This window comes from Notamacropus eugenii, chromosome 3 (genome assembly GCF_028372415.1).
Source record: "Notamacropus eugenii isolate mMacEug1 chromosome 3, mMacEug1.pri_v2, whole genome shotgun sequence".
Taxonomy (NCBI): domain Eukaryota; kingdom Metazoa; phylum Chordata; class Mammalia; order Diprotodontia; family Macropodidae; genus Notamacropus; species Notamacropus eugenii.
This window is the reverse complement of record NC_092874.1, coordinates 320,316,723-320,342,727: the sequence shown is the minus strand read 5'-3', so window position 1 is coordinate 320,342,727 and position 26,005 is coordinate 320,316,723. Positions and strand designations below refer to the sequence as shown.

General features: G+C 36.8%; 1 protein-coding gene across 1 annotated transcript in view; it reads right to left on the bottom strand.

Moving 5' to 3' along the window:
* MFSD14B (major facilitator superfamily domain containing 14B) overlaps positions 1 to 26,005 on the bottom strand; it is a 77,971-nt gene that overhangs the window by 5,562 nt on the left and 46,404 nt on the right. The window contains exons 6-10 of the mRNA XM_072596862.1: positions 16,674 to 16,892; positions 15,715 to 15,828; positions 11,517 to 11,588; positions 6,466 to 6,578; positions 4,653 to 4,750 (exon numbers count right to left, since the gene is read on the bottom strand). Coding sequence (XP_072452963.1) covers positions 4,653 to 4,750; positions 6,466 to 6,578; positions 11,517 to 11,588; positions 15,715 to 15,828; positions 16,674 to 16,892 — 616 coding nt within the window. The remainder of the gene's footprint in view (positions 1 to 4,652; positions 4,751 to 6,465; positions 6,579 to 11,516; positions 11,589 to 15,714; positions 15,829 to 16,673; positions 16,893 to 26,005) is intronic.

The following is a 26,005-nucleotide window of genomic DNA, read 5'->3' as shown; positions in this document are numbered from 1 at the left end:
TCTGTATTGATAAAGCAAGTCTAAAAGTATATCCTAGGTACTGTAATGGAAAAAGCAACCAAGACACCATCTACTTGTTTCTGAAACTACAGTTGTACAAGTAATGTACAGAGCAGCTGCTAACTTGTTTCTCTACCACTAGATGGCATGCATTCGCTCTATATCTAACACTACCCCTAAGCCTCCCCCACTTGCCTCCCAGTCCTTGCATTTTCAAGAACCGATCTATCCTATTTGAGTTATCCTTACATATCCAGCTGGAAAAAGCACAAAAAATGTTTTGCCTTACATGTTTTTTTCAGCTGATGTGGGCAGTTTGCCTAATTTCTGTCCTAATACAAATCTGCTATGGAGTCAGGAAATAATGAACTGACCACATCCAACATATAAGATCAAAGTTCTGTCTTCAGCCCTAGTTTCACTGTGGATACTTCCAGTCTCATGGAACAAAGAACATTGCCCTTCCATATAATAGGCACTCTCTACTACCTGCCAACAATTAACTCAAAGAGGGGTGGGGGTAGAATAAGGATAGAGTAAGACAAATAGAGTAAGAAAGGGAAGACATAATGCTGACAATATTAGAAGTTACAGAGGAGGAGAGAATATTCAGTCATCAGCGCCTTGATCCTGGAGAACTTGTTCCTATATCATTATATTTTAGAACAGTCTTGACTGCTTACTTCTGGTTTGCCCCATTTGTCCTTCACATGCAAACCTCAAACTGGCCTTTTCTCTGTCATAAAACTCTAGACACAGGGATAGGGAACCTGGGGCCTTGAGGACACGTGTGGCCCTCCTAGGTGCAGCCCCCTGATTGAATCCAAACTTCACAGAATTTGTCTGAACATGTAGCCTCAAAGCTGCAGGTTCCCCACCCCTGCTCTAGACTACAATGTGGTATCTGCTGATACTGGCCACGTTGTCCTCTTTTCCTGCCCTGGTTCCCGTGATACCACATGGGAATCTTCCTTCTAGGGGAATTTCTCTGTATATTCCTTTATTCACTTTTTTTTCCCAACCCTTTAATAACCTCAAAGTTCTGTCCTTAGCCCTCTCATCATCGTCTTTGCACATTCTCCCCTGCCAATGCCATCCACTCCCAATGCTCCAGTTACGTTCTCCACGTGAATGGCAAATTCTAATATCTGTGGCTAGGCCCTTAAGAACACCACTTAAGAATTTCACTCAAGAACACCAGTCCCAACTCCCTGCTCGATGTCTCTACCATGATGTCAATAGCTCAGACCTAATATACCCAAAATAGAACTCTGAATCCAAACAACCCCTCTTCTGACTACTCCACATTTCTGTCAGCTGCATCATTCACATTCAAAACCTAATTGGTGTCTGACTCATCTTTCTTTTCTCCATAGCCAATTATTGAAAGAGTACCATCAATTCCACTTCTATTCCAATTCTCAAATTCAATTCTTTCAGAGTTAGAGATGGAAAGGACTTCTGAGATCATTTACTCCAACTCTCTCATTTTATAGTTGAATAAAATGAAACCCAGAGGCTGCCATGTCCAAGGTCACACATCAGCAAAGCCAGGAAACTGAACCAAGGTCCTCTGACTCCAGATCTGCGACCCCTTCCAGTGCCACCTCCCTCCTTTCTCTAATCTCGCTGTTAACCACCCACCTGGACTACTGAAACACCTTATTAACTAGTCTTCTTTCTTTTACTCTCTTCTGCTTCCAATATATTCTTTACACTGATGACAAATTATATTTTCTCCTTATGTACAATTCTGCCTAGCAATCAAAGCCTTCCACTTTCCCAGCTATATTTCATACTATTTCCCTCCACATGTATCATACTAAAGTAAAAAACAACAACAGCATTAATAGTATTTACATAGCGTTTTAAGGTTTGCAAAGTACTTTACAAATATAATCTCTTTTGAGCTTCACAAAAATCCTTGAAGTTGAGAGCTACTTTCATCTCCATTTTACGAAAACAGGGCTCAGGAGAACAAAGTGAGGCTGGTGACCTTGCACAGCCCTCCCTCACTCAAATCAAAGTCAACTGCAAGTCATGGCATGATCTTGATGCCATGGTCCTCTTCTAGAGCGAAGGATAAACACAACAACAGTAAACAAAAATGAGGAGGACAAAAGTTAAGTGACTTATCTGAGGTCACACAGTGAATAAAGCCATCTGAAGAGGGATCTGAACTCATGTCTTCCTGACTCAGGTTCAGAACTCTCCTCTTTTAAGAACCAACTAAAATGTCAACTCCACCATCATTCACAACAATTTCACTCTCCTCCTCTCCCAAAATGGAAATAATTCTCCTTTCTCTGACCTCATATACAATTTGTACTTCTTCTAGAGTATCATATTCTATTCTCCAAAGGAGTTATTACAAATTATTACATACTTAAAACTGTTGTATCCCTTTTGCTACACTGTAAGATCCATTACAAGAAGGCAGAGACCATATCCAATCTCTGCATTTTGTCCCATGACCAAGCACAGTGCTTTGAACTTTAAAAAGGTATTGAATGAACATAAAACACTTTAATCTGCTCTTTTCCTACTCTCTCTTCCAACAACAACAAAATCTGTTTCCTAAGTCAATTAGCAGTGTTTTAAATGACATAATCTTTTAACAAACTATGTCAGCTTATATGTCATGATTCATGCTGACTTAGAAGACAGAGTAATCAAAAATATGAGTAGTTATTTCTTATGATAAAGAGTGAAACTGAGAATTCAAAATTGAATAGAAAGGCAGGATAGCTCCACTGGCCTTTTTAATATTCAAAACTAGGGAGTATAGATTTTATAAACATGAAAAGTGGGAAAACCAAGCAGAAAGCAAAACAGGTAACTGGAGGAAAAATAAGTTTGCAGCAAGCTGACAAAGGTCTCATTTCTAAGATAGACAAGGAACTGATTCAAATGCATTAAGAATAAAATGTCATTCCCCAATTGATAAATAGTCAAAGGATATGAAAAAGTAGTTTTCAAATCCAAGCTATCAACAACCATGTGGGAAAAAAATGCTCCAGATCACCAGTAATTAGAGAAATGCAAATAAAAGTGACTTTCATCAACAGGATTGGCAGAAGAGACCCTTCAGAAAGGAAAAGGACAAATGTGGAGGGGGAAAGCAGGTGCTACTGCAAGAAAACGGGGACGCTAACTCACTGCTAGTGGAACTATGAATTGTTCTAGACATTCTTGAAAGTTACTAAAAAAAATGTTACCGTGCATGTCCTACAAGCCAGCACTACCAATCCTTGTGTAAAGAGATCAGACAGAAAAACGGATCTGTACACACAAAAATATGTTTAGCAGCTCTTTTTGTGATGGCAAAAAAAAACCAAAACTGGAAATTAAGAGTGCTGATGAAGCGGAGAGTAGCTAAACAAATCAAGTATATGAAGATGACGGAATGCTATTTATTGTGCCATAAGAAATGATAAAGGGCACAAAGAAACCTAGGAAGACCTCTATGAAACGACATGAAGAAGTTAGAAGAATGATTCCTACAAAATCAACATGGTAAAAACAAATGGCTTTGAAAGACTCACGAACTCTAATCAACACAATGACCAATCACGATTTCAGAAAACTTCTGATGAAACATACTACCACTTACTTCCTGAAAAAGAGGTGATAATACAGTGCTTATTGACACATATTTTTCTGCATACAGCCAACGGGAAAATGTTTTGCTTGACTATACAAATGTACTATAAGAGTTTTATTTTACTTTTTTCAATGGGGGAGGGAAGATGGGAGAAAAAGGAAGATTTTCTAATGAAAAACCTTCCATTCAAAATAAAGTATGTTGCAGATACTCTTTGACCTAGTAATATTATTAGTAGGTCTATACCCTTAAGGAGATCAAAGAAGGAGGAAAAGGTCCCAAAAACGTACAAAAATATTCATAGCAGCGCTTTTTGTGGTAGCAAAGAACTGAACACTAAAGAGGTACACATCAAGTGGGGAATGGCTGAACACATTATGGTACATGAATGCAATGAAACAGTATTGAGTTATAAGAGATGATGAAGTGAGAAGTTTCAAAGAAATCTGGAAAGAAATGCATGAATTGATATGGAAATGAATAGACCCAGGAGAAAAATTTCTAAAAAACAATAATATGAAAAAGATAAATAATTTTGAAAGACTCAAGAACTATGATCAATGCATTGATCAACTAATGTTTCAAAAGACTCAAGATGAAACAGGCTACATACCTCCTAACAGAGAGGTAATAGAGTAAAGGATGCAAACTGATGTATATTTATGTTTATTTGTATATGTATATGTGTATGCATATGTATATAAATATAAATGTATACGTGCATGCACATTTGAGGGGGGGAATGAAGATATGGCCAACGTGGGAAATTGTTTTGCTTGACTATACATATTTGTTGCATGCATTTTGTTTTTCTTTTCTCTGGGGACTGGGGGTGGGAGGGGGCAGAGGGAGGCTAAAAGGAGAGAAAATAGATCTTTGTTCAATGTTTTAAAAGTAAAATTAAAAAACAAAGAAAGAGAATGGAGGGTTAAAAAGCCAAGCAGGAAAACAGAAGCTAAAGAAACCAGTACTTAATTCCACAAGGGTAAAGTAAATGAACTAGTCAAGCAATCCAAGACATAAAAACAGGAAAATTAATTGACCTCACCTTGTTGGTCTGACTCTGCATTTCGTGAAACAAGTGCACTGACCGCTGGAAATGTAATACTTGACATGGCTGCTACAGTTCCTGCTGCCCACATCATCCTGCAATGACAATGGATCACTGTGTGATCAAATACTCCAGTCACATAGAAACTGAAAGAATTTTCCTCCACATTTCCTCTGTACCCATATTGGGGAGTGAATGAATACATGCAATCTGAATTTCCCAGTGTGAGTTTCGTTTTTCATTTCTTTTGATTCTCTGCTTCTCCCCTGGAAAGACATAGGCTAAATGAGATGGAGCTTTCTTCAGTTTACATTCATCATGCTTTCCTTCTTCAGATCTAATGAGTAAATTACAAGAAGGAAATTCCTTGCTTTGTACCTTGAAGTTTCCAATCTTCCCATTTCCCTTCAGGCTACCTCATTTGCTTCTACCCACCTAGGGAGCCAAGAAGGAATCAGTGGTGAAATTTAATGCTGGCAGGCTAGCAGAATTCACAAGGACATATTGTTGAAGTGCAACCAGTGGAACGGATCTGAAAATTCAGGATAATACTCCAGATTTTCCCAAATGTACTGCCTTTAACCTCAAGTGGGTAACACTGGAATCTCCCAAAAAAAAAGATAGGCACTAAGGACAAAAAAAGGAGAAAAACTCTAACATTAAGAAGGAAGACTAGTCCCTCTAAACTAGACCTTTTCTCAACAAATTGGATATAAGTTGAAAATATGGTGGAAACCAGGAACTCATTTCTGGATAAAATTAGAGGCTAAATGATATGCATAACCTTATTAGAGAGGAAAAAAACCTCATTCTCATCATAAGGTTTACAGTTAAGAATAAGGAGGTTTCTATCTTTCCAAAAGTACATAGATCTAGCCCTAAAAGGTAATAAGAGGGAAGTAATGAAGCTATAATGAAATGCTACATTTTAAAAAACAATGGAAAGGGATTTTTTATGTTCTAAAATAATTAGTGATTCATAGAAATAGAGAACCACATGCTGAACACCTAAGGTTCAGCAATTATTACTCGATGTACCAGAATTTTTGTGTCAAATATGTGCAAAAATATATATATTATAAAGGAGCAGGGCTAGCTCTATCAGTACAACCCGATTAGCAACACAATAAACTAGAAGACAGACACATAATGAGAAGGCATTGCTTTGACCTTAATCAATAAGATCGTATTGCAATCTAATTAGGCAGGGTCATTACTATCAGAACACGTATGACCTATTTCTTGAAGTAACTTAAATATTACTTAAGAATAGGTCAAATGTTTAAAAGCCCCACTCCTCCAAAAAAACAAAGCCTCAAAAAAATACAATACATAAAAATATCTTCTTTTTTTAAATAAAATTTAAATGCTTTAGCACTACTTTTTCTCAAATTCAAACTTTATAAGTACAGCAATATGGATTAGACGTGATTTCTTTTATATAAGGAACTTCCAAGATGAAGACATTCCCTCTATAGAGTAGGTCGGCACTTCTGCTACAACTTATTGAGTTGCCTAGGACATAGAGAAGTTAAGTGAGGCAATCAGTCAGAGGTAGAACTTGAAGCCAGCTTTTCCTGGCTCCCAGAGCAGCTCTCTGTTCACTAACCCATACTGTATGTCAGTATTTCTTTTCAAGTTCAAAACTTACAATCCTGTGAAATCCTAAAAATCTGCATGTATGCCATTTATAGAAAGCTTTTTCCTATTCTTAAATTCACTAACACCCAAAGATCATTCACTTAAAGCTAAAGCTTTTCTAAAAGGCTTATTTAGAAATACAAGACTCCCAGAAACACTAGTCCCTTACCATGCTTGGGATCCAAAACCATACCAAGCCAACTGAAGCATCTGAAAACCCAACCCCAGGAGAACAGTGTTCTTATTTCCTATTGACTTCATCAAGATGCTTAGAAATACCGTCTGAAAAACAGAAGAGAAAACCTGTGAGAAAACCACTTTAAAACACTTCAAGCGATTTGCCGCTTTCATAAACAACATGGACGTATCACAGAATACCACCAAAATTACCATGCTATAAAGACAACAACAAAAGACATTTGTCATGCCTTAAAGTTCTAAAATTATACACAAACACACAAACATAATCTCATTTAAGATGATATATAATGCTATGACTTGATACCTAATAGATAGGGGCATATTAGCTGTTTGAAAATGATTACTATTTGTTCAGTTTCAAAAGTCCAGAATTTAGATGCCTTCTAAGTATTGCCAGAAAAAAAGTACCCACAAGTTTTTCCTTATTCTGGTCCCTCAGTAACTCTCCAGTCTAGCTAAAATACAGCTAAACATTCTTCTTCTAATGCTGAACAGAAAATCATTAGTCGTTAATGACCTAAAAATTACCTAATTACCTCTGGAAAAATGTTGTGTATTTATCAACATTTATTAAGCATCTATACAAAAAAATGAAACTGTATGGAGTCTAACTAGTTTTACAAAGCTGAGTTCAATAAATTAAAAATCTAGTAAGACGACAAATATAAATATGCCTACGCCAATATACTCTGTAGATACTTACCATACATCCCAAGGACCCATGTTTTTTGTGAATACAGGTACTCTTTCCAACAACCAGATCACAACCCAGCTACCACTTGCTTTAGAGAGTTTCTATGGTAACACGCAAACAACTTGGTGAGTAGCCTCTAATAACTCACTGGTATTTGGGTGAGGGAGATGGCGTTCGTCATGGTTAAGCTCAAAGTCCTCCTAGGATGGTAGAACCTACGAGTCTGTGCTCTGCTGGCATACAGTCTTTAAAAAACCTAGAGTCCTCTCCATTACACAATGAAGCTCTGAAGGAGGTCTCTAATAAACACATCCTACATACAGAATTTCAGAGATGAAAAGACCTTTGAAAACTTAAGAGAAGAAAATTGATGCAGGCACATGATAGGTGTACTGAAATAGAGCTAGATAATAACTGAAGTTATTATCAGAGAAAGGGATAGATACTAGATCTATGGTTTCATTCATATGTAGAATTCCCAGTTGAGGTCAGGATCATCTGTATATAAAATCTTAAACAGATGAGTCAGAACACTAAGAGATTAAGTGCCTTGTCAAGGATCACAGAACCAGTATTAAGTCAAAGGGAAGACTTAAATTGCTTAAATGTACTCCTGGATTTTTCTGTCCACTAAACCAGAGGTGTGAAACTCTGATGGCTACTGATACAATGCAACACAACAAAATCAATATTAATTTGTGGGGGTTAAGTCAATTTGCTAACCACAGGAATCAGTTTCTATTTGAATTTACCACTGAACTCCATAATACCTCTTTATTACTAAGAACAAAAAAACCCTCAGTCATTTAAATTAAAAATTAACTTGATTCACAAATGCAAACACCCAATCTTCTCAATTTATCATTTTACACAAAGAATATGACATTTGCTTTTATTACATTTAATTTTTTTTTAACTTGGGAATTTAAAAATATCAACATGGACATTTCCATACACAAAGAACAGAAAAGCGCATTGTATGTGCAATGGTCAAACTTTATTATGTACATCTTTTAAGTCTATATTCAATTTAACATAATAGCACCAATAATGCCCTGCTTGTCAATCATTTCAGAACTTCCTGCTTGTAACTACTCCCTCCCCAAATCTACCCCTCCTTCTTAAACCCACCTCCTTCTGTTAAATATAATGTATTTTTTAATTTTATTTTTATTCTGAACTTAAACATTAAATAAAATAGGCAATTCTTTATCGTCAGTCAGCCAATCAAGAAGCATATATTGAACACCTACTACGTGCCAAGCACTGTACTAAGTGCTAGAGACACAAAGAAAGGCAAAAGACCATCCCTGCATTCAACAAACACAATCTAACAAGGAAGACAATGTTCAAGACAAGGTATGTAAAGAATAAATAAGGAATAATCAAGAGAGGGAATGTACTAAAAATTAATATATAGTAGAAGAGACAGAGAACTGAACATAAAACTGCACAGAACATACTCTTTCTAAGTCTGTAAGTTCAGATTGTGGTTGGTGATCACACCACCCTCTTCCTCCATGTTTGTACATTCTTCTCATGCATGTCAATTATGAAAACTAGGGAGTTTTTCCCACTTCCTTCCTCATTTCTTCCCTAGTGTATTTTATTTTATGTTCTTCTTCTTTCCCCTCATTAAACCAAACAAAACCATACCTAGGACTCATGTTTTTCTTCCTTAGTTCTTTCTCTGGCATTCAAATACTGCCAGGTCCTAAAGAGAAACATTTCTTCTCCCCTTATTAGCATGTAAGCAATTCTTCATCAGTCAGTCCCAACCAACTGCTCAAATGTATTTACCTTTGTCTCTTGTATTTGCATTTCAAAGATTCACAACACAGCTGTGGTCTTTTCATCAGGAAAGCTTCAAAGCCCTCTTTCATTAAGGTTCAATTTTTTGCTTGAGGACAAGTTTTACAGGGTAAATTATTCTTGGTTGTAAGCCTTTTGTCTTTGGAATACAGTTTTTCAAGATTTTCTTTTCTTTAATTATAGTTGCAGCAGAATGTTCAAGTCATCCGTGATCTTGACTGTGGCTCCCCCTTACTTGAATTCTTTCACTTCTAGATATTTACCGTATTTCTTTTCTTTGACCTAGAAGCTCTGAATTTTTACTAGGTCAATCTTTAGTATTTCAGATTTGGGGTTTCTTTGACAAGGCTTCCAGTTTTTGTCTAGGCAGTTTTCCATTATGCTTTCTTAATATATGGGATCCAAGTTTTTGTTTGGTCAGTTTTCAGGGAGAAAACTAATTCATAAATTGTCTCTCCTCAACTTGTTTTCTAGGTCAGTTTTTGATAACAGATACATTATGTACTCTATTTTTTTTTTAACCTTGTGATTTGAATTTTGACTTCTAATGTTTCTGTTCTTTCATGAAATTCCTGTTTGTTTTACTCTATGTTCAACAAGATCACTACTTGGGCAAGATGTCCTGTCTTCTAACTTAAATTTTTTCTTTTTGATTTGTTTCTTGAGAAATCTATTTTCTTTTAATCTTGCTTCATTTTGTTCATCCACTCTTGAACTAGCCTTGTGGATCAATCATTTTTTTGCTAAGGTTCTATTTTTACTTGTGTCACAACACTCTTTTTTCTGGAATAACCACTTGAGCTTGTCTTAAACAGTATTTCCTGATTGTGTTTAGTAGTTTCTTCTGTTTGCTCACATCTACAGATTCAGTTTCTGGATTGGAACCTTTTGTCTTTACATCCCAAATGAGTTGAACACAATGCCTGGTCCATAGTAAGCACTTAATAACTGCTTTCTAACTAAGAACAAGGCTCTACTACCCCCCAACACACACACCCCCATCACTACTCTCCACCCTTTCTCTTGGATGGGGTGACAGCCCAGTTTGGGCCTGCTTCCACATGCAGACTAGCAGTCAGAGCCTGCACAGTTTGGGATAGGATGACTAAGACTAGGCCCTGCACTCTACCACAATCCTTGCTTCTGCTTCTTCCCCTGGTCTTGGCCCTCTTCTGCCTCCTCATCACAGAATCCCCCAAAAGAATCTGGTTGCATCTCCTCCTATTGTCCTAACAGGCCCCCCATCAGATGCTAGAGGTTCTAAGATATTTGCTGGGTATACATGTGGAAATCCTCTATAACCGTTGCAACCATGATCTTAGCCAAAAGTGCTTGTATTTATTATTAACAATCTATACACAAAAACTCAAGTCCTATGACTTGAGTTCAGTATCCTTTCCACAGTATCATGCTGCAAATATTTTATCCTAGAGGCCAACCTAGAGTCACTGGAGTTTGTTGAGTAAAGGAGTCACATGGTCAGATTCACCCTTAAGGAAAATAACTTTGGCAGCAGCTGTGTGGAGGATAGAACAGAGTTAAGGAGAGACTAAAGACAGAAAACCAGTTAGAAGGCCATGGAAATAACTAATATGAGGGATAATAAGGGCCTGAATTAAGGTGGAAGCTGTGAGCAGACAGAAGGGACCAGATATGAGAGATATTGTAGATATAAAAACAGCAAAATGTGGCACATGACTGGGTATATGGAATGAGGGATAGTGAAAACAATGAAGGACAATTCTGGGAATTACAAATATGAAAGGACTGAAACAGCAAAACTTGTAAGAGGAGTGGGTTTGTGGGGACAAGGAAGGAGGTTAATTCTATTTTGAACATATTGGGGTTGAGATATCTCTGGGAAAGTCAAACAGGTTAGCCTATATTCTGTCTTTCAATGTGTTCATGAATCCATTGGTATGAGTATATTCTCATTGTTACAAATCAGAAAGTATCTATGTTTCCTCACCCTGTGGGACTCTTGTCTGTATTCCCTTCTATTACAACCTTGATAAAAAGATCTTCCTCTTCATAACAGACAATATGAATTTATCTGAAAAGGAGGGTGCATCTTGCCTTCTACAGTCCCATGTGTATGATATGGGAAAAGGGGAAATGAATCTTATCAATTACTCATATTACACATATCCTTCTAAAATTTGCTACAGTTCCTCAAATTTGGGGGGGGGGGGGCGGGGAGAGTCACTCTTACTCAAATTTCCTTCCTTCTTTGAGCTTCTATATAGTCTTTTTCAGTAATAATATTATTTGGCAAGACAGATTTTCACATACACAAAACAGAAGTTCTATAACTACATTACATACTCCTAGACAGGTTACTCATACATCTGGGGATTCAAGGCCTCAACTATTATAAAATTTGCCTTGAGTTCCCAAGTAGTAAAGGTCCTGAAGAAGTTACAAAATGCAATCCAAAAAACCTAGGAAGCAATAAACCATTTAATACCCAATAGCTTCAACGTGTTATTCAAAGTGTTTATTTGGACACTTACCTGAGCTACAATAGACAGGATTCCTACCATGGCAATAAATGCTGCAATTTTAGCCGATCCAAAACCTATAATCTGAGAAAGTTGATAAAAAGAAGATATTAGTAATATTGCTATCCTAAAGGTGAAAAAAAAATGCCAATTATTTTTTTATCCACAGGAAAACAATGCTAGGATAAGGTTAACAAATGCAGCATCCAAATGACTAACCAGAGAATTCTTAGACTTGAAAATCAAAACTTAAACAGGGTTCATTCACAAGGTGTACATATGAAACTTATTACATAAAAACATTCAATACATTTTAAAGCTAGAAGTCTGCTTTGTTTTAAACTTTTCTGAGGGGAGGGGAGCATTCTTATAAATTCTAGTACTGATATCAAATTATTAAAATTCATAGAAAAATTCATCTGCCTGGTTTAACCAAAGCATTTACCACACAAATTCTCTAATACCTTACCAAAAAACATCACACACATGGATGAAATGTGGGTTTTAAATGTCACTGAATACTGTTTTGGCTGGAAAATTCATATCCCTATTGCCACACACAAAAATACAGATAACAATATTATGAAGAGTGGGAGAGAGACCGGAAGAAGAGAGAATTAGGAAGTCAAAATGTTTTTTAAATGAACGTTTAAAAAAATTTTTAATGTAACTGGGAATATTTAACAAAGTAAATAAAAATTTATTTTTTAAATAATTAGGGATTATTAAATTTAATATTTAAATATTAATAAATTAATTAAATATTAAATTTAAAATTAAATTAGGGATTATTCTACCATAGAAAAGTAAAACAAGAGGTTGAGGGGTGGGTGGAAGGTGGAGCTGTCTTCTTTCTAAGATATCTCTGGAGAAGCTAAAATGAATGCAGGTCTGTGAATTGCAGGAGCAAATGCTCCTGTGTTTAACCTCACACTTATGGTGAAGCTAAGTGAGAGAAGGTGAAAGGATTATGATATATAATATAAAATCCTCTAGCACTTAAAGCCCTTATGGAACAATGTGTACCCTTCCTATCTTTCCAGTCTTCTTAAACTTTCCTTCCCTCCATATGCTCTACAATGCAGCAATATTGGTGCCCTTGTCATTTCACTAGCTGTCTCCAACATCTGGGAATAACCTCTGCCCTTTCCTCTGCCTACTGGCTTCCTGGACTTTCTTTAAGAGTCAGCTCAAATCCCACCCTCTGCAGGCCTTCCCCCCTCCATCTTCCTAGGAAGGGGACTGGGCATCCAGGTTACAGGGGAGAGAGAAGATAAATTTTTTAATTTATGAGGAGCTGAGCCTTGAAGGAAGATGACTAAAGGAAAGATGGGAAAGCATTCCAGCAAACAGCATGGAGGCAGGTGTGGAAGCATATTAAAAACCTCCTTTTTAGTTCAACTGGAAATCAGAAATAAATATTTCCCTAGTCTAAAGACCTTACTCTTTTGGAAAGTAAGTAAAAAGTCAAGAACAAAAGCTAAGGGCCTCCTGGGAAAATGAGTTATAGGTAATAACTAAACTTACAACTAGATCACTAACTTCCCCATACCCTGAAGGAATTGTGTTAGAACCCACTGAAGGGCAATACCACTTTAGGACGGAGGGGAAAGGGAATAAGCATTTATACAGCTTCCACTATGCTCTGGGCACTGCTCTAACTGCTTTTTACAAATATCTGACCAGATGAAAAAGAATGTTACCACCTTCTTGTTCAAGATTCCTAAAAATGTTACTTCAAATTGTCTTTTGTTACAGATAAAAATTCCAGGGCATGAAAGGACGTTGCTAATTTGGACATCTCTATCTGAGCTAGAGATGCCTGGATTTAGATTAATGATAAATAAAAATTGTCTCTGGAAGACTCTTGCCTAAAACACAGAATACAAAATTATTTTTTTCATCAATAGGAGATAGAATGTCAAGTTCGGGGAACACCAAGTTGGTTAGTATCCCTGGAATGCATTAAGGAGATTAATGTAAGTATGGAAAAGAAGGCTAAAACCAGATTGCAAAGGGTTTTATATATCAAGCTACAGATTTTCTATATTAGTCTGAAGAATTCTAAGACAGAAAGGGACATGTTCCAATTGTATAACTGTGTTTTAGGAAGTTCTGTTAAAGATAATCAAGGGGAGACACCGAAAGCAGGAAAAACAATGAGGAGGGAATTTCAAGAGCTAAGGTGAGAGCTATGAGGGCCAAACTTAAGATGATGGCTATCTGAGAGTGAGAAGGGGAAAGATGTGAGATTTTGAGGAGGTACAAGAGACTCAAGCTGGCAACTTATTAAACAGGAGGGAGAGGAGCAGAGGGAAAAAGTGAGGGAGAGTAAAGAGCCAAGACGACACTGAGATCATGAACCAGAGTGAATGAAAGGATGACGGTGCTCTCAACAAAAAAGGGATAATTATGGGGGGAAGAAAGGCCCCCACCTACAACTGAAGGGGAGCAGAGAAGAGTGAGGAGTCGTCACACATGAGAAAACAGTGTTAGGGAAGCCAAGGAAAAACAAAATATTCAGGAGGAAGGGGTGGTCAACAGTGTCAAAAGCTGTAGAGATGTCCAGAAGATTGAGGACTGAGAAAGAACCAGTAGATTTAGCAGTTAAAAGATTTGTTAAATAACTTAGGGAGAAGAGTTTCAGAAGTCATTTTACAAAGGAATTGAAAAACGAGGAGATAAAGAAATGGAGACGATGAGTATATAAAGTTTAACCTAACAGTTTAGCTACGAAAAAGAGGAGAAATAGCTGACAAAAAAGGAGATGGCAGGAACAAGTAAAGGATAGGGGAGAAATGGGCATGTTTTATAGGTAATGCAGAAGAAGTCAGAGAATATGCAAAAAATGGAGACAATGGAGAAGGAGGAGAAAAACAGGAGGGGTGCAAAGGAGAGTGAAAGAAGTTGGATAGGGGATAGTAGCACCAGGCTAAGTTTTGGTAAGACATAAGTAGCAAGAGGACAAGGAGGCAAGGCATTCCAGGGTTGAGGTCTCCTAACTGAACAGCTTATCTATCTTCAATTGTGTCCGACTCTGTGACCCCATTTGGGATTTTCTTGGCAGAGACAGGGGAATAGTTTGCCATCTCCTTCTCCAGTTCATTTTACAGAAGAGGAAACCAAGACAAACAGGGTCATAGTAAGTGTCTGAGGCAGGATTTGAACTCAGGAAGAGGAGTCTTTCTGATTCTAAGCCCAAGCCTTGACCCACTACACTACCTAATGATGGGGCACAGAAAGCAAAAGGAGGGCAGGGACAGAACAGAAGCCTGGGCTGTAACAGCTGGAAAGGGAGGGGTGACTAACGGTCATGATCATGATTCAGAATAGAGTAAGAAAAAGTGAACCAGAAGAAAAGCTGGAAAGATAAGAGCCTGTAATCAATGACAGCAGTGTGCTTTTCAGAAACGAGCTCTAAGGTCACAGCGCACCCTTCTACCTTGGATGTCACTTGAATAAAGCTCCACAAACTTCTAAAGGAATATAACTTACCTAGAATTGCCTTTCAGATAATTTTTAAAAGTAAGTTGCAGTCTTCCTTTTCTCACTGTATAATACTGAGGGCTATTTCCTGCTGGAATGATTTTTGCCTTAAAAAAAATTCTAATCCCCTGTTCTCTTGCTCCTTCTGTGCCTAAGTGCTTCTTTCAGTGAAGCAGACTTAAAAATTTTCTCTATCTATTTTTTGCAGAAATAACATTATATGAGTTCTGACCGATCCTAGGGAAAAAAAGGCTCCACTTAGGAGTCTTACTACACAGGAACTTAGGAGTCTTACTACACAGGAACTAAGGTGACAAGCACCGCCTCAGCTGTCCACCTGGGTCCCAGGACATCAATACTATTATCCTTGGGTTGCAACACCAGTTGAACCCTCCAGCTAGCAACAGGTTCAGTCACATAGCTAAACGACTCTGTAGCCTCTGAAGGCTAGAGTTTTCAAAACAGTAAACACTGATGGGAAGTCCAGAAGTATGGGTATGATCAAAAAGCCTTTAATGTGATGGCAGAGTAGTGGACTTGGATTACCAAGGTCTTTTAACAGAGAAATGGTGAATGGGACATTGGTGTGTTAGGGCTGGGCAACTATGACTGGCCTACAGTTTGTTGTTGTACATCTTTCAAAATATTCTCACCCAGACGAGGGATTGGTGAGATTTACCACATACTCTCTGAAATACAACTCAGGTATTCAAAGGCTACCTACCTGTCTCAAATAGAGGAAAAAGCTAGAATACTGCCCGGCTTCAGGAAGGTATGAAAGAAAGACTGTGATACAGATCAGCAAGACTGTGGAATCTTTTCCCACTTTCTTCAGAGACTGAATAGGAGAAAAAAAGAAACACATATGTAAGTATATTTGTCAATGTCCATGACATGGATATTCTCCAGTATTCTGGACAGCTAGCACCAGTGCTATGATCCCTTAGATAAAGAGCAGCAGATAATAAAAATAACAAAGGTAGATAAATCAAGAGCTGACTATGTTACAAAAAAAGAAATTCATGGAATAATGCATCTGAATGATTACTCCACTACAACCTTTTCATCAGAAAAACAACTCAAAGGCAATGATTTAAAACTCTGGAAAGGCTTGTTTTTGGTCCCTCAAAGATTCAGAATACTCTGTTGGCTGTCTGTTAAATACTATTATTATGTCCCACGCTAAAAATCAGCTAATAAATTCTGAAAAGGCAAACACCTTTGGTATCAAAAGAAATAAAATACCTCTCCTTCATTCATCATAGAGATAAAAGCAATAATCAGCAGGGTAATTTCTCTACTCACAAATTCACTTTTCATTCATTATGTGTAAAGAAAGGAGCAAAGAAACCGTGCCAAAAGGAAAGCTACCACAGCTCTAAGGGTACCCCTGGTGACACTCTTTCTTTACTTTCTCCCACCCTTGAGGGCATTTCATATTTTAATTTTTAAAACAGCTTATCAGGGCAAAGTCCAAACCGTGTGTGGATCCAACCCTAACCCAGTACGTTCAAGCAGGTTTACACAGTCACTGATTGTCAGTAATCGATTCCCTATTTCCTCAGTGCAGAGACATCCAAGATCAAGTTGCACTGGTCATGGCTGCAGAAATTTTCTTGATCTGCATGGCAAAGGTGCAGATTATAAAAATCAAACATATATTGTCTCTTGACTGAGTTTTACCGCAAAAGGGTCTGCCTGCTCCCATGAAATTGAAGGTCCCCAAGAAGCAGGCCTCATTTTTTCAGACAGAGACTCTGGGACAGCTAACAAGATGAAGCAGATATCCAAGAGCGCCACCACAGTGGCCACAAGCACAACCAGGTTATCTCCATAGCTGGCAGACAGATAGGCTCCAATAGCAGGGCTGGTTACCAAGCTTGCTGCAAAAGTGGCAGATACCTGCAAGAAAAAGCATCCAAGAATGCAATGATTTCAAACCTTTTTCAAACAGAAACACTATATGCTATTACTCAGTTATTTTTAGACTTCAACATACCCCTTCCTTCCTCCTATCAGTATTCTACAGCATAGATGTCTGTGAGTATAATATATGCATCTATACACATATACGCATAGAAAGCAGTGATACTTTAAGGGAATTCAAATAAATTTTGTTCTGCATATAATCTAGCAATACTAACAGAAAACACTACGAAGTGTTTTCTACATGCTATAAGTAAAGGGTTGCAAATTTCACTATAATTAGAAATGAATGTTATAAGTAACCACCGTAATAACGTCCAAAATATTCCAATGAGGATAAATTTTTAATTAAGCTAGAAAAAAATCACAACATATAAATTTCTCTGGAAACCATTTAATGTATAAGTTAGTCAGTTTCTTTCCTCTTTATTCCATTGCTCTCATTTGGGGTTTGTTGAATATCCCACTAAGATGAGACAGAAAATGAAACATAAGCAGTTCAAGAAAAAATACTTAAATACTTGAGTCTTCCACAACATGATTATTGTGGAAGTGTTGTGCATAACTATACATGCCTGCCTTCTCAACAAGGGGAAGGAAGGAAGAGAATTTGGAACTCAAAGTTTCAAAAACAAATGTTAAAAATTGTTTTCACAGGCAGCTAGGAAATAAGATATATAGGCAATGGCACATAAAAATCTATCTTGCCCTACAAGAAAGTAAGGGGGAAAGGGATAAAAGGGATGGGGGAGGAGGGTGATAAAAGGGAGGGTACACTGGAGGAAGGGATATAATCAGAATGCATGCCATATCAGGGTAGGGGAAAGGGAGAGATGGGGAGAAAATCTGGAACTCAAAATCTTGTGGAAATGAATGTAGGAAACTAAAAATAATTAAAAAACATGTACAAAGAAAGAATACTTGAAAGTTGAAAAGGCTGATGCTTTCAATTTACAAGGACTATCTATATTATGGGTTTCAATTATCAGCATTTGTCTTGTCTTCTGCTACCAAAGATAAAAGATTGTGTCATAATTTTTCTTTATACTATGCTCCTGGGAAAAACTGGAATTCCAACTTGATTTTCGACATTCAGAAGTATATATTCAGCAAATAAAGCAGGCCACCATATGTGACATCACAATGAAAGACAAGGCCTGAGTCCATCTTTACCTACAAGTAGTAAATGGCCATACCCATAAGTTCAGACACCACATCCTAAGTGGCCAAGTAGATGCTTTGCATATCCAACCCCTTGATTTCTTCTAAACTAAATTTTCTTTAGTTTCATTTCTCAGAGTTCCAAAGCAGCTGTAATCTGGACTAACTCAAAAGACCACATTTAGCCAAAATGAGAGCAGAAGTTCTAAGAGTGCCCAAGAAATGACTCACAGTTCCTATCTGAGGTCAACACATTTTGAAGATGAAGCTTCAGTAACTGACTTTATTTCTCTATAAAATGCACATGGGAGGATCCCTTGCAGATCTAAGGAGGACACTGAAATCTGCACATACTCCTTATAATTGTTCTTCTTCATTCCTGCCATTCTCAATATCTTGATAATTTTTTCTTTTGGATAACTTCTCCATTAATTGATCTCTTCTTCATAAGCTTCTGAGTCATTACTTTCTGTTTGGCACTTAAATAAATTCACAACCTGACCCCAACCTAGTTTTGCTCATGCTCAGCCTTAGAGCATATAACTCCTCTCCACTCCCAAAGTGGCTCAGTCAAACAGGCTCTCCTGATGTTCTACCACTCCATCACCTGCCACCATGGCTCTGCAGAGGCTAGGTCCATGTCTGTAATGCACTCTCTTCATTTCTGCTTCTTAGAATCCTTTCAAGACTTAGCTCAGATGTCACCATACACACGAAGCTTTTCCTGATTCTCCAGAAGCTAGTACTTTCTCCTCAATCTAATGTATAAATTTATATACATGCTGAGTCCTCCAAGAGAATGGAATTTCCCTGAGGGCCGGTATTTTCAAATGGGTCTGTATCCCGCAGCACCTATTTCACAGTGTCTGCCACATAGTATATTGATTAGTGCTTGCTGATTATCACTTCCCACTTGACAATCTAACCCTGCTGCTCCTAGCAGTTGTCCCATGAACCCCAATGACCTTGACCTTCACCTCTCAAAACCCTAGCTGCCCCGAGCTGGCCTCAGTTGTGTTTGGGCTACTGTAGCTCCCATGGCCTGGGGTGTACCTGGCTCAGTCTGCATCTTCCCATGTCACTGTACCCCCTAGGATGAAGGTAAGGAAGAAGGACTGGGCTGGATGCCTCAATGGGCCCTACTGGTTCCTTGACCTCTACAATCACCCTAGTACTTGCTGCCTCAGCCTGCAAAATTGTCACTGCCCCATAGCCACTGCAGCCCCTTGTAATGTCAATTATGTTAATGAGAGTTAAAGATCTTCCCAATCCATTAATGGGCCTGCCCATTAAGGGAACTTTGATTAGGGGAGATTTGTTTTGTAGGAAGGCCCACACCTTTTGTTAATTTCTAATGAGGTTGTCAAGGTTTGTGTGATGCCCTCTGACTCTGAAAAGTGTATATATACTCTGAGGGGAGTTTTTGTTTTGGGGCTTACTCACTGGAAGTGTTTGTTTGGCCAGACTCTGGGTAGCTGCTCAAGAGCCCCCAGTTTTGAAAACCCAGATGTTGGTGCTTCTCTCTCTGGTTTTATCTGTTGATCTGTGATATATGTATTGCTTATGGTCAGACAACTGGAAGCCCTGTCTGTTGGTCTTTCTGTTTGTATTTTCCCTGAAGTTCACAGGGTTTTTTCCCCTGAACAAAGTGAATGATATATGTGTTTGATTAAAGCAGATTGTTGACCCCTCGAAAAGTTGCTTTCCTTTTAGAAAAGCAGATCTAAGAACCTGTACAGCAGGCCTTCCTGTGTATATCGAGGCCCTTGCTGTTTATACTCCTGGACCAGATCAGTTCCTGATGCAGTCTAGTCCCAGTTAGGAGCTAATGGCCTTTACCCTGGAACAACCTGCATCTGTCCTTGTTGCCACTGCTACTGAGCCCTTGTAAAAATGTTGAGAGGGATAAAAGATTCCAAATCTCATCCTAAAGTCATCACCACAGCCCAGATAGTGCAGCCCCTGGCAGGAATTGGCCATGGTGGAAGTTTGGAGACCTCAGGGCCTATATTTGTTTTACCACACCCTAAATGAACATCCTCCACACTCCATTAGGCATATAGCCCCTTTACTGATGTCAAGGAGAAGGAAGACACTAGAGTAATGGAAACCAGTTTCTACAAAAAGTTACAGCACTAAACCAGGGAACAGGAGATGAAAACCTAATTTAAGGTTAGTATGAATGGAGAAGTGCAAGCAAATAAGAAAAGAAAAACAGATGCTACAAAGAACAAGATTAAAAATACAAATGTAAGAAAAAAGGATAATAGCAATAGAAAAGGCAGACCTGACCCAGAGTTGAAGGTTTCAGGACATGAGTGAGAGAAAAACAAGAGGGCAAAGGTAGAAGACAGTGCAAGGATCAAGACTATGGAGTGAGCCTCACACAATCAAAGTAAGTTCCAAATGGATTCATGACTCAGATATAAAAGGGTACATCTTAAGCAAACGAGAGGTGAAAGGGGAGGGAAAGAAGAAATTACCTTTTTAGATTAATGTATAAGGAAAGAACTCATGTCCAAACAAGAGAAAGGATCACACACTATAATTTGGAGAATTTGATTATATAAACTTAAAAAGTATTTGCAAAAATCTAATATAGCTAATATTAGAACGGAAATGTAACTGTGAAAAAAATATCTTTGCAGCAAGTTTCTCTGACAAAGATGTCATGCCCAAGCTACCTATGGAACTGATTGAAATCTAAGGTATCAATGGCTATCAATATCCAAGCTATCAATAAACAGCATATGAAAATAAAAACTCTGATCACTAATAAGTAGAGAAAAAGCAAATTAAAGCAGTTTGAAGGTGCCCCTTCATACTGATCAAATAGGCAAAGGTAACCCAAAAGATGAAAATGACAAATATTAGTGGGACTGTAGGAAAACAAGCATTGATGATGGTGGTAGAACTGTGAATTGGTCCAGTTATTCTAGAAAGCAATTTGGAAATATGCCTCAAAATTTATTAAATTATCCATACTCTAACCTAGTAATAACAATACTAGCGTTCTAACTCAAAGAGATTTTTTTTTATTTTTTTTAACATTTTTTTCCCTAATTAAACGTTAAAACAATTTTTAACATTTCTTTTAAAGTTTTGAGTTCCAAATTCTATCCCTCCCTTCTTCCCATTCCTGCTCCCTCCCTGAAACAGTAAGCAATCCAATAGCATTTATCCATGTGCAACCATGTAAAACACTTCCGTAACAGTAATTTTACACAAAAAAAAAAAGACTCCAATTTTTAAAAAATGATGAGGGAAAAGTGAAAAATAGCATGCTTCAGTCTGTATTCAGATGGTATCAGTTCTTTCTCTGGAGGCAGATAAAATGCTTCATCATGAGTCTTTTGGGACTGTCTTGGATCATTCTATTTCTGAGAATAGCTACGTTATTCATAGTTCTTCACTGTCCACTCTTACTGTTACTATGAAAGTTTTCTTCTAGTTCCGCTCACTTCACTTTGCATCAGTTCACGTAAGCCTTTCCATGTTTTTTTGAAATCACCTTGCTTGTCATTTCTTACAGTACAATAATATTCCATCACAATCATATACCACAGCTTGTTTAGCCATTCCCCAGTTGATGGGCATCCTCTCCATTTCCAATTCTTGGCCACTACAAAAAGAGCTGCTAGAAATATTCTCATACAAATAGGTACTTCTCCCTTTCTTTGGGTGTCTTTTGGATACAAACCTGGCAGTGATATCGCTAGATCAAAGGATATGCACAGTTTTATAATCCAAGGAGATTTTTTTAAAAGGATCTCTATATGTTCAAAAATATTTTTAACAACTCTTTTTTTTTTGTAGGGGCAAAGAACTAGAAAGTTAATAGCCTGTCCATCAACTGAGAAATGGCTAACTAACATATAGTTTATAAATGGAATGGAATATTGCTCCATAAGAAATTACAAAAATGGGAATATATACTCTAATAAATTTAAATCATTTCTCTGTATCTTTTGGAAATGAGAACTTTATCAGAGAAACTTTCAGCAAAGCTTTTTTCCCCCAAAAAAATATCTTGGATAACTACGTGTGATGGAAAAGGGAAATAAAATGTGGGCAAAGACTGAGGGAATGAATAAACAAAGTGTGGCATGTGAATTTAACAGAACATTATGAAGCCATAAGCCAGAATGAACAGAAAGAATCTAGAAAAATATGGGGAGACTTAAATCAAGTGATGCAAGGCAAAGAAATGGAGCCAAAAGAATATCCAAAATGGCTACAATGAGAAGTAACAAAGTAACAAATAAAATATCGATACCACCTTCATAAAGTTAAAAGGAAGGAAGTAAAGAAGAATTAACAGGTGCCTGCTATGTGTCAAGTACTGTGTTAAATACTTTACAAATATCTCACCTGATCCTCACAACAACCCTAGGAGGTGGGTGCTATTAGCATCTACATTTCACAGCTAAGTAAGCTGAGGGGCACAGAAGTTAAGTGATTTGCCCAGGGTCTAGTAAGCATCTGAGGCTACATTTGAACTCACTTCCTGACTCCAGGCCCAACATTCTGTTCTTTCTTTCTGTTAAGCACAAGTAAACTAAAAGTGGAAAGGGACCTAGGCTATCAATGTATAGGGATAATAAGTTTTGGAAATATCTGCTATATCAGAACATTCTATTTAATATTCTATCACAACGTATTTAAAGAAAAAAAATTTTAGATAAAAGTATTTTCAAGTAGAAAAACCTAGAGGGCTGGGCAAGATGATACTTAGGTTCCTTCTAGTTCTAAAAATTCTGAGTCTATATTTTTTAAAAGCATTTTCCATTCTATTATCTTTTGATCCTTAATAGCCTGTGTAATAGGAAGGCACTGTGACAAGTCAACAAGCATTCATTAAGTGCTCCTTTACCATGATCAAGATACTGTGTGCTACTTAGCACACAAACGGTGACCAATTTTACAGATAAAAACTACTGAGGCAGAGAATTTAATGATTGGCCCAAGTTATTACACATGGAATAGACTAGGACCAAATCATATCACTCTCAAAGAAATGTTCTTTCTGATTAGCCAGCACAAAAATGTGACAGGCAGGTGTTAATTGCTACTGAAATTGAGATGGGATCTTTTATTCCCCAATAACCCATAAATGTTTAAATTTAAGATACAAAGGGCATATTTAATGTTGCATAGTAAGAAAAAAGCCATACCTGCAAATCTGCTTTGATATGGACAGTAAAAAAAATTACTAATTACTAGTTTTCACAGCATAGCTACCAGACAGTTGTTTTTTCTCACATCATAAATTATTAAAATAATAGTAGCTCAAATCTTCATGATTCTATTACTGACACCCATATTTGAAAAGAAAAAAAAAGAAACTGAGTTATTATATGAGATTATTTGATTAAAGAAATAGAAAGAACTTATATTTCTGTATCAAAGGTTTGCATGGGCTTTTTTTAATAATGTGTGTGTACACACACACAATTATGTGTATTATGTGCATATCTGTTTGTTCATATATTTACTTCCCTCCCGTTCGAACAAACTTGGGAGGTAAGTACTATTATTATCATCTCTTTCTTTACAGCCAAGGAAACGTGTCTGAAGTGGGATTTCAAACTAGGTCTCCTAACTCCACTCCATCTATCACAACACCTAAATGTTCCTAGATATTTCCACTCAACTTTTCTTTATTCTGTTTAATTTCCCCCAATGATCTGACTTCCTGTAGTCAATAGATGGTGTATTGTATGAGAGTTCAATACCATGCAGAGAAAAGGAAAACAAAGGTAAAGATGGAGACCCTGGAATATTTCAGCATGGTGACATAATAAGGCCAGAGTTATGATTCATGAAGGAGAAGAAAGAGTTAATTATTAGATTTACAAAAGTAGTAATAAAAAGGATTTAGTTACTCTATAACCTTTCTTTTCTTTTTGTAAGATGTATTCATTAGTAAACGACAAGCTGTCAAAGTAACTAGGCTTACCACTGTTAATGATAGTGCACACTTGATAAATCATTTTCCCTGAGAGGACAGCTTCTGTAATAAGTACAGGCCAACTGAAATTCACATTTTGAAATCCAATTTATGCATACATTAACTAGATTTCAAGTTCGACCACTTCAAGTTCAAGCAGCTCCTTTGGAGCAGTGCCCACTAGAATTTTTTAGCATAAAAGAATATAGTAAAATGAAGTCTTTTTTAAATTTCCTTAGTACACATGACAGAAACTCAGCATTGGAGACCACTTCATTACTCCTGGGCAGAAATCTAAAAGGTTAGTGACCCTGTGTGAGTCAAGTACCTTTTTGACTGTGTTCATATATGTACCTATACATATATGAATTTTTACACATGTGCTGGTAGGTATCCCAATATTTTACAAATTCTATAGTTTTCTTGAATGAAATTTTCTTTCCTAGAGCTAGGTTTTGTTGCTAATAAACTGAAAGGCTAATTGTTTATGTCATTCTATTTTATATCCTGCTACTCTTCTGAAATTATTATTTCAATGAATTTTTAGTTAAATCAGTATGATTCTCAAAGTAAATTATCATTTCATCTGCAAAAGGTAACTGTTTCCTCTTTGCAGATGCTTAATCCTTCCGTTTCTTTTCTGTTTCTTATTGCTACAGCTGTAATTTCAACCACTATATCAAAAAAAATAAAAAATATTTTCTAAAATTATATTTTACCCCAAATCTTATTGAAAAGGCCTCTAGAATTTCTCCGTCAAAGATACTACCTCTTGGTTTTCAATATACCAATCAGAGTATTAACAAAAAAACCATTTATTCTTGTGCTTTCTCATTTTTTAAAACATAAATGGCTGCTGTGTTGCATATAAAGTTTTTTGGGGGTTTACTGATAAAATCATGGGATTTTCATTGGTTTGTTATTAATATAGTTATTATGTTAATCATTTTTCTAATAATGAATCAATCCTGCATTACTGGCAAAAAAAATAAATAAATAAAAATCTAACCTAGTCACAAGTGTATAATCTTTTTTAATGTTACTGTAGCCTCCTTTGCTAATTATCTTAAGCAACCTTTTATGTCAATATTCATTAGAGAAGTTTATTGTTTTCTATTTGTCCTTTGTTTCTCCATGCTTTAACTATCAAGATCTTATTAGTCTCATAGAAAGAATCTGATATGATCTCTTCCTTTTCTTGTAATTTATATAAAATTCATTTATAAATTCATCAGCATCTGGTTCCCCCCTCTCCCACTCATATCATACCCTTTCCATATACTCCCTCATTTCCCTTTCACTTTTGGCTCGTTGATTTGTAGCTTGTTCAATTTCTTTTTCTGAAGTTGTGTTGTTTAAATTCTCTATTTCTCATTCTGTTCGTATTTTATATTCTTGAAAGTAATGATCCATTTTGTTTGCTGGCATATAAATTTCCTTTAATTCCTCTCCATTTGCTATGAATTCTCCTTTGTCATTTTTAATGGCAATTTTTCTTTTAAAAAATCAATCAGAATCTATTTTATTAGATTTCTCTCCTGCTTCTTCCCCCCAAAGAAACAACTTTTGGCTTTATTTCATTAGGAGTTTTTTCAGTTTTGTTTTTAAAATTGCTATTTTCTTCAGTTGGGTTGTCTGAATGTTGACTTTCTAGTTTGTTTTTCAAGTTGCTTACTTTCACTGATTAGTCCTTTCTTCCCCCCTCCTGGTGAAAGTGTTCAGAGAAATAATTTTCCCCAAGGACTGCTTGGTTGCATCCCCAAAATTCTGGAAGTTGCTTCAGTGCAATAATTTTTTTGATGAAATTATCTTTTATTTCTATGCTCTGTTCTCTGATCCACCAGATTCTATAGGATTAAATCTGTCCTCATTCAAGTTTGAATCCTTTTTTTAAAATGCCTTTTATCGAGTATAATTTGATTGTGTTTCAAGGAAATAAAGGATTTGTTTAATATTTGTTTATGAGGTTGTTTATGCC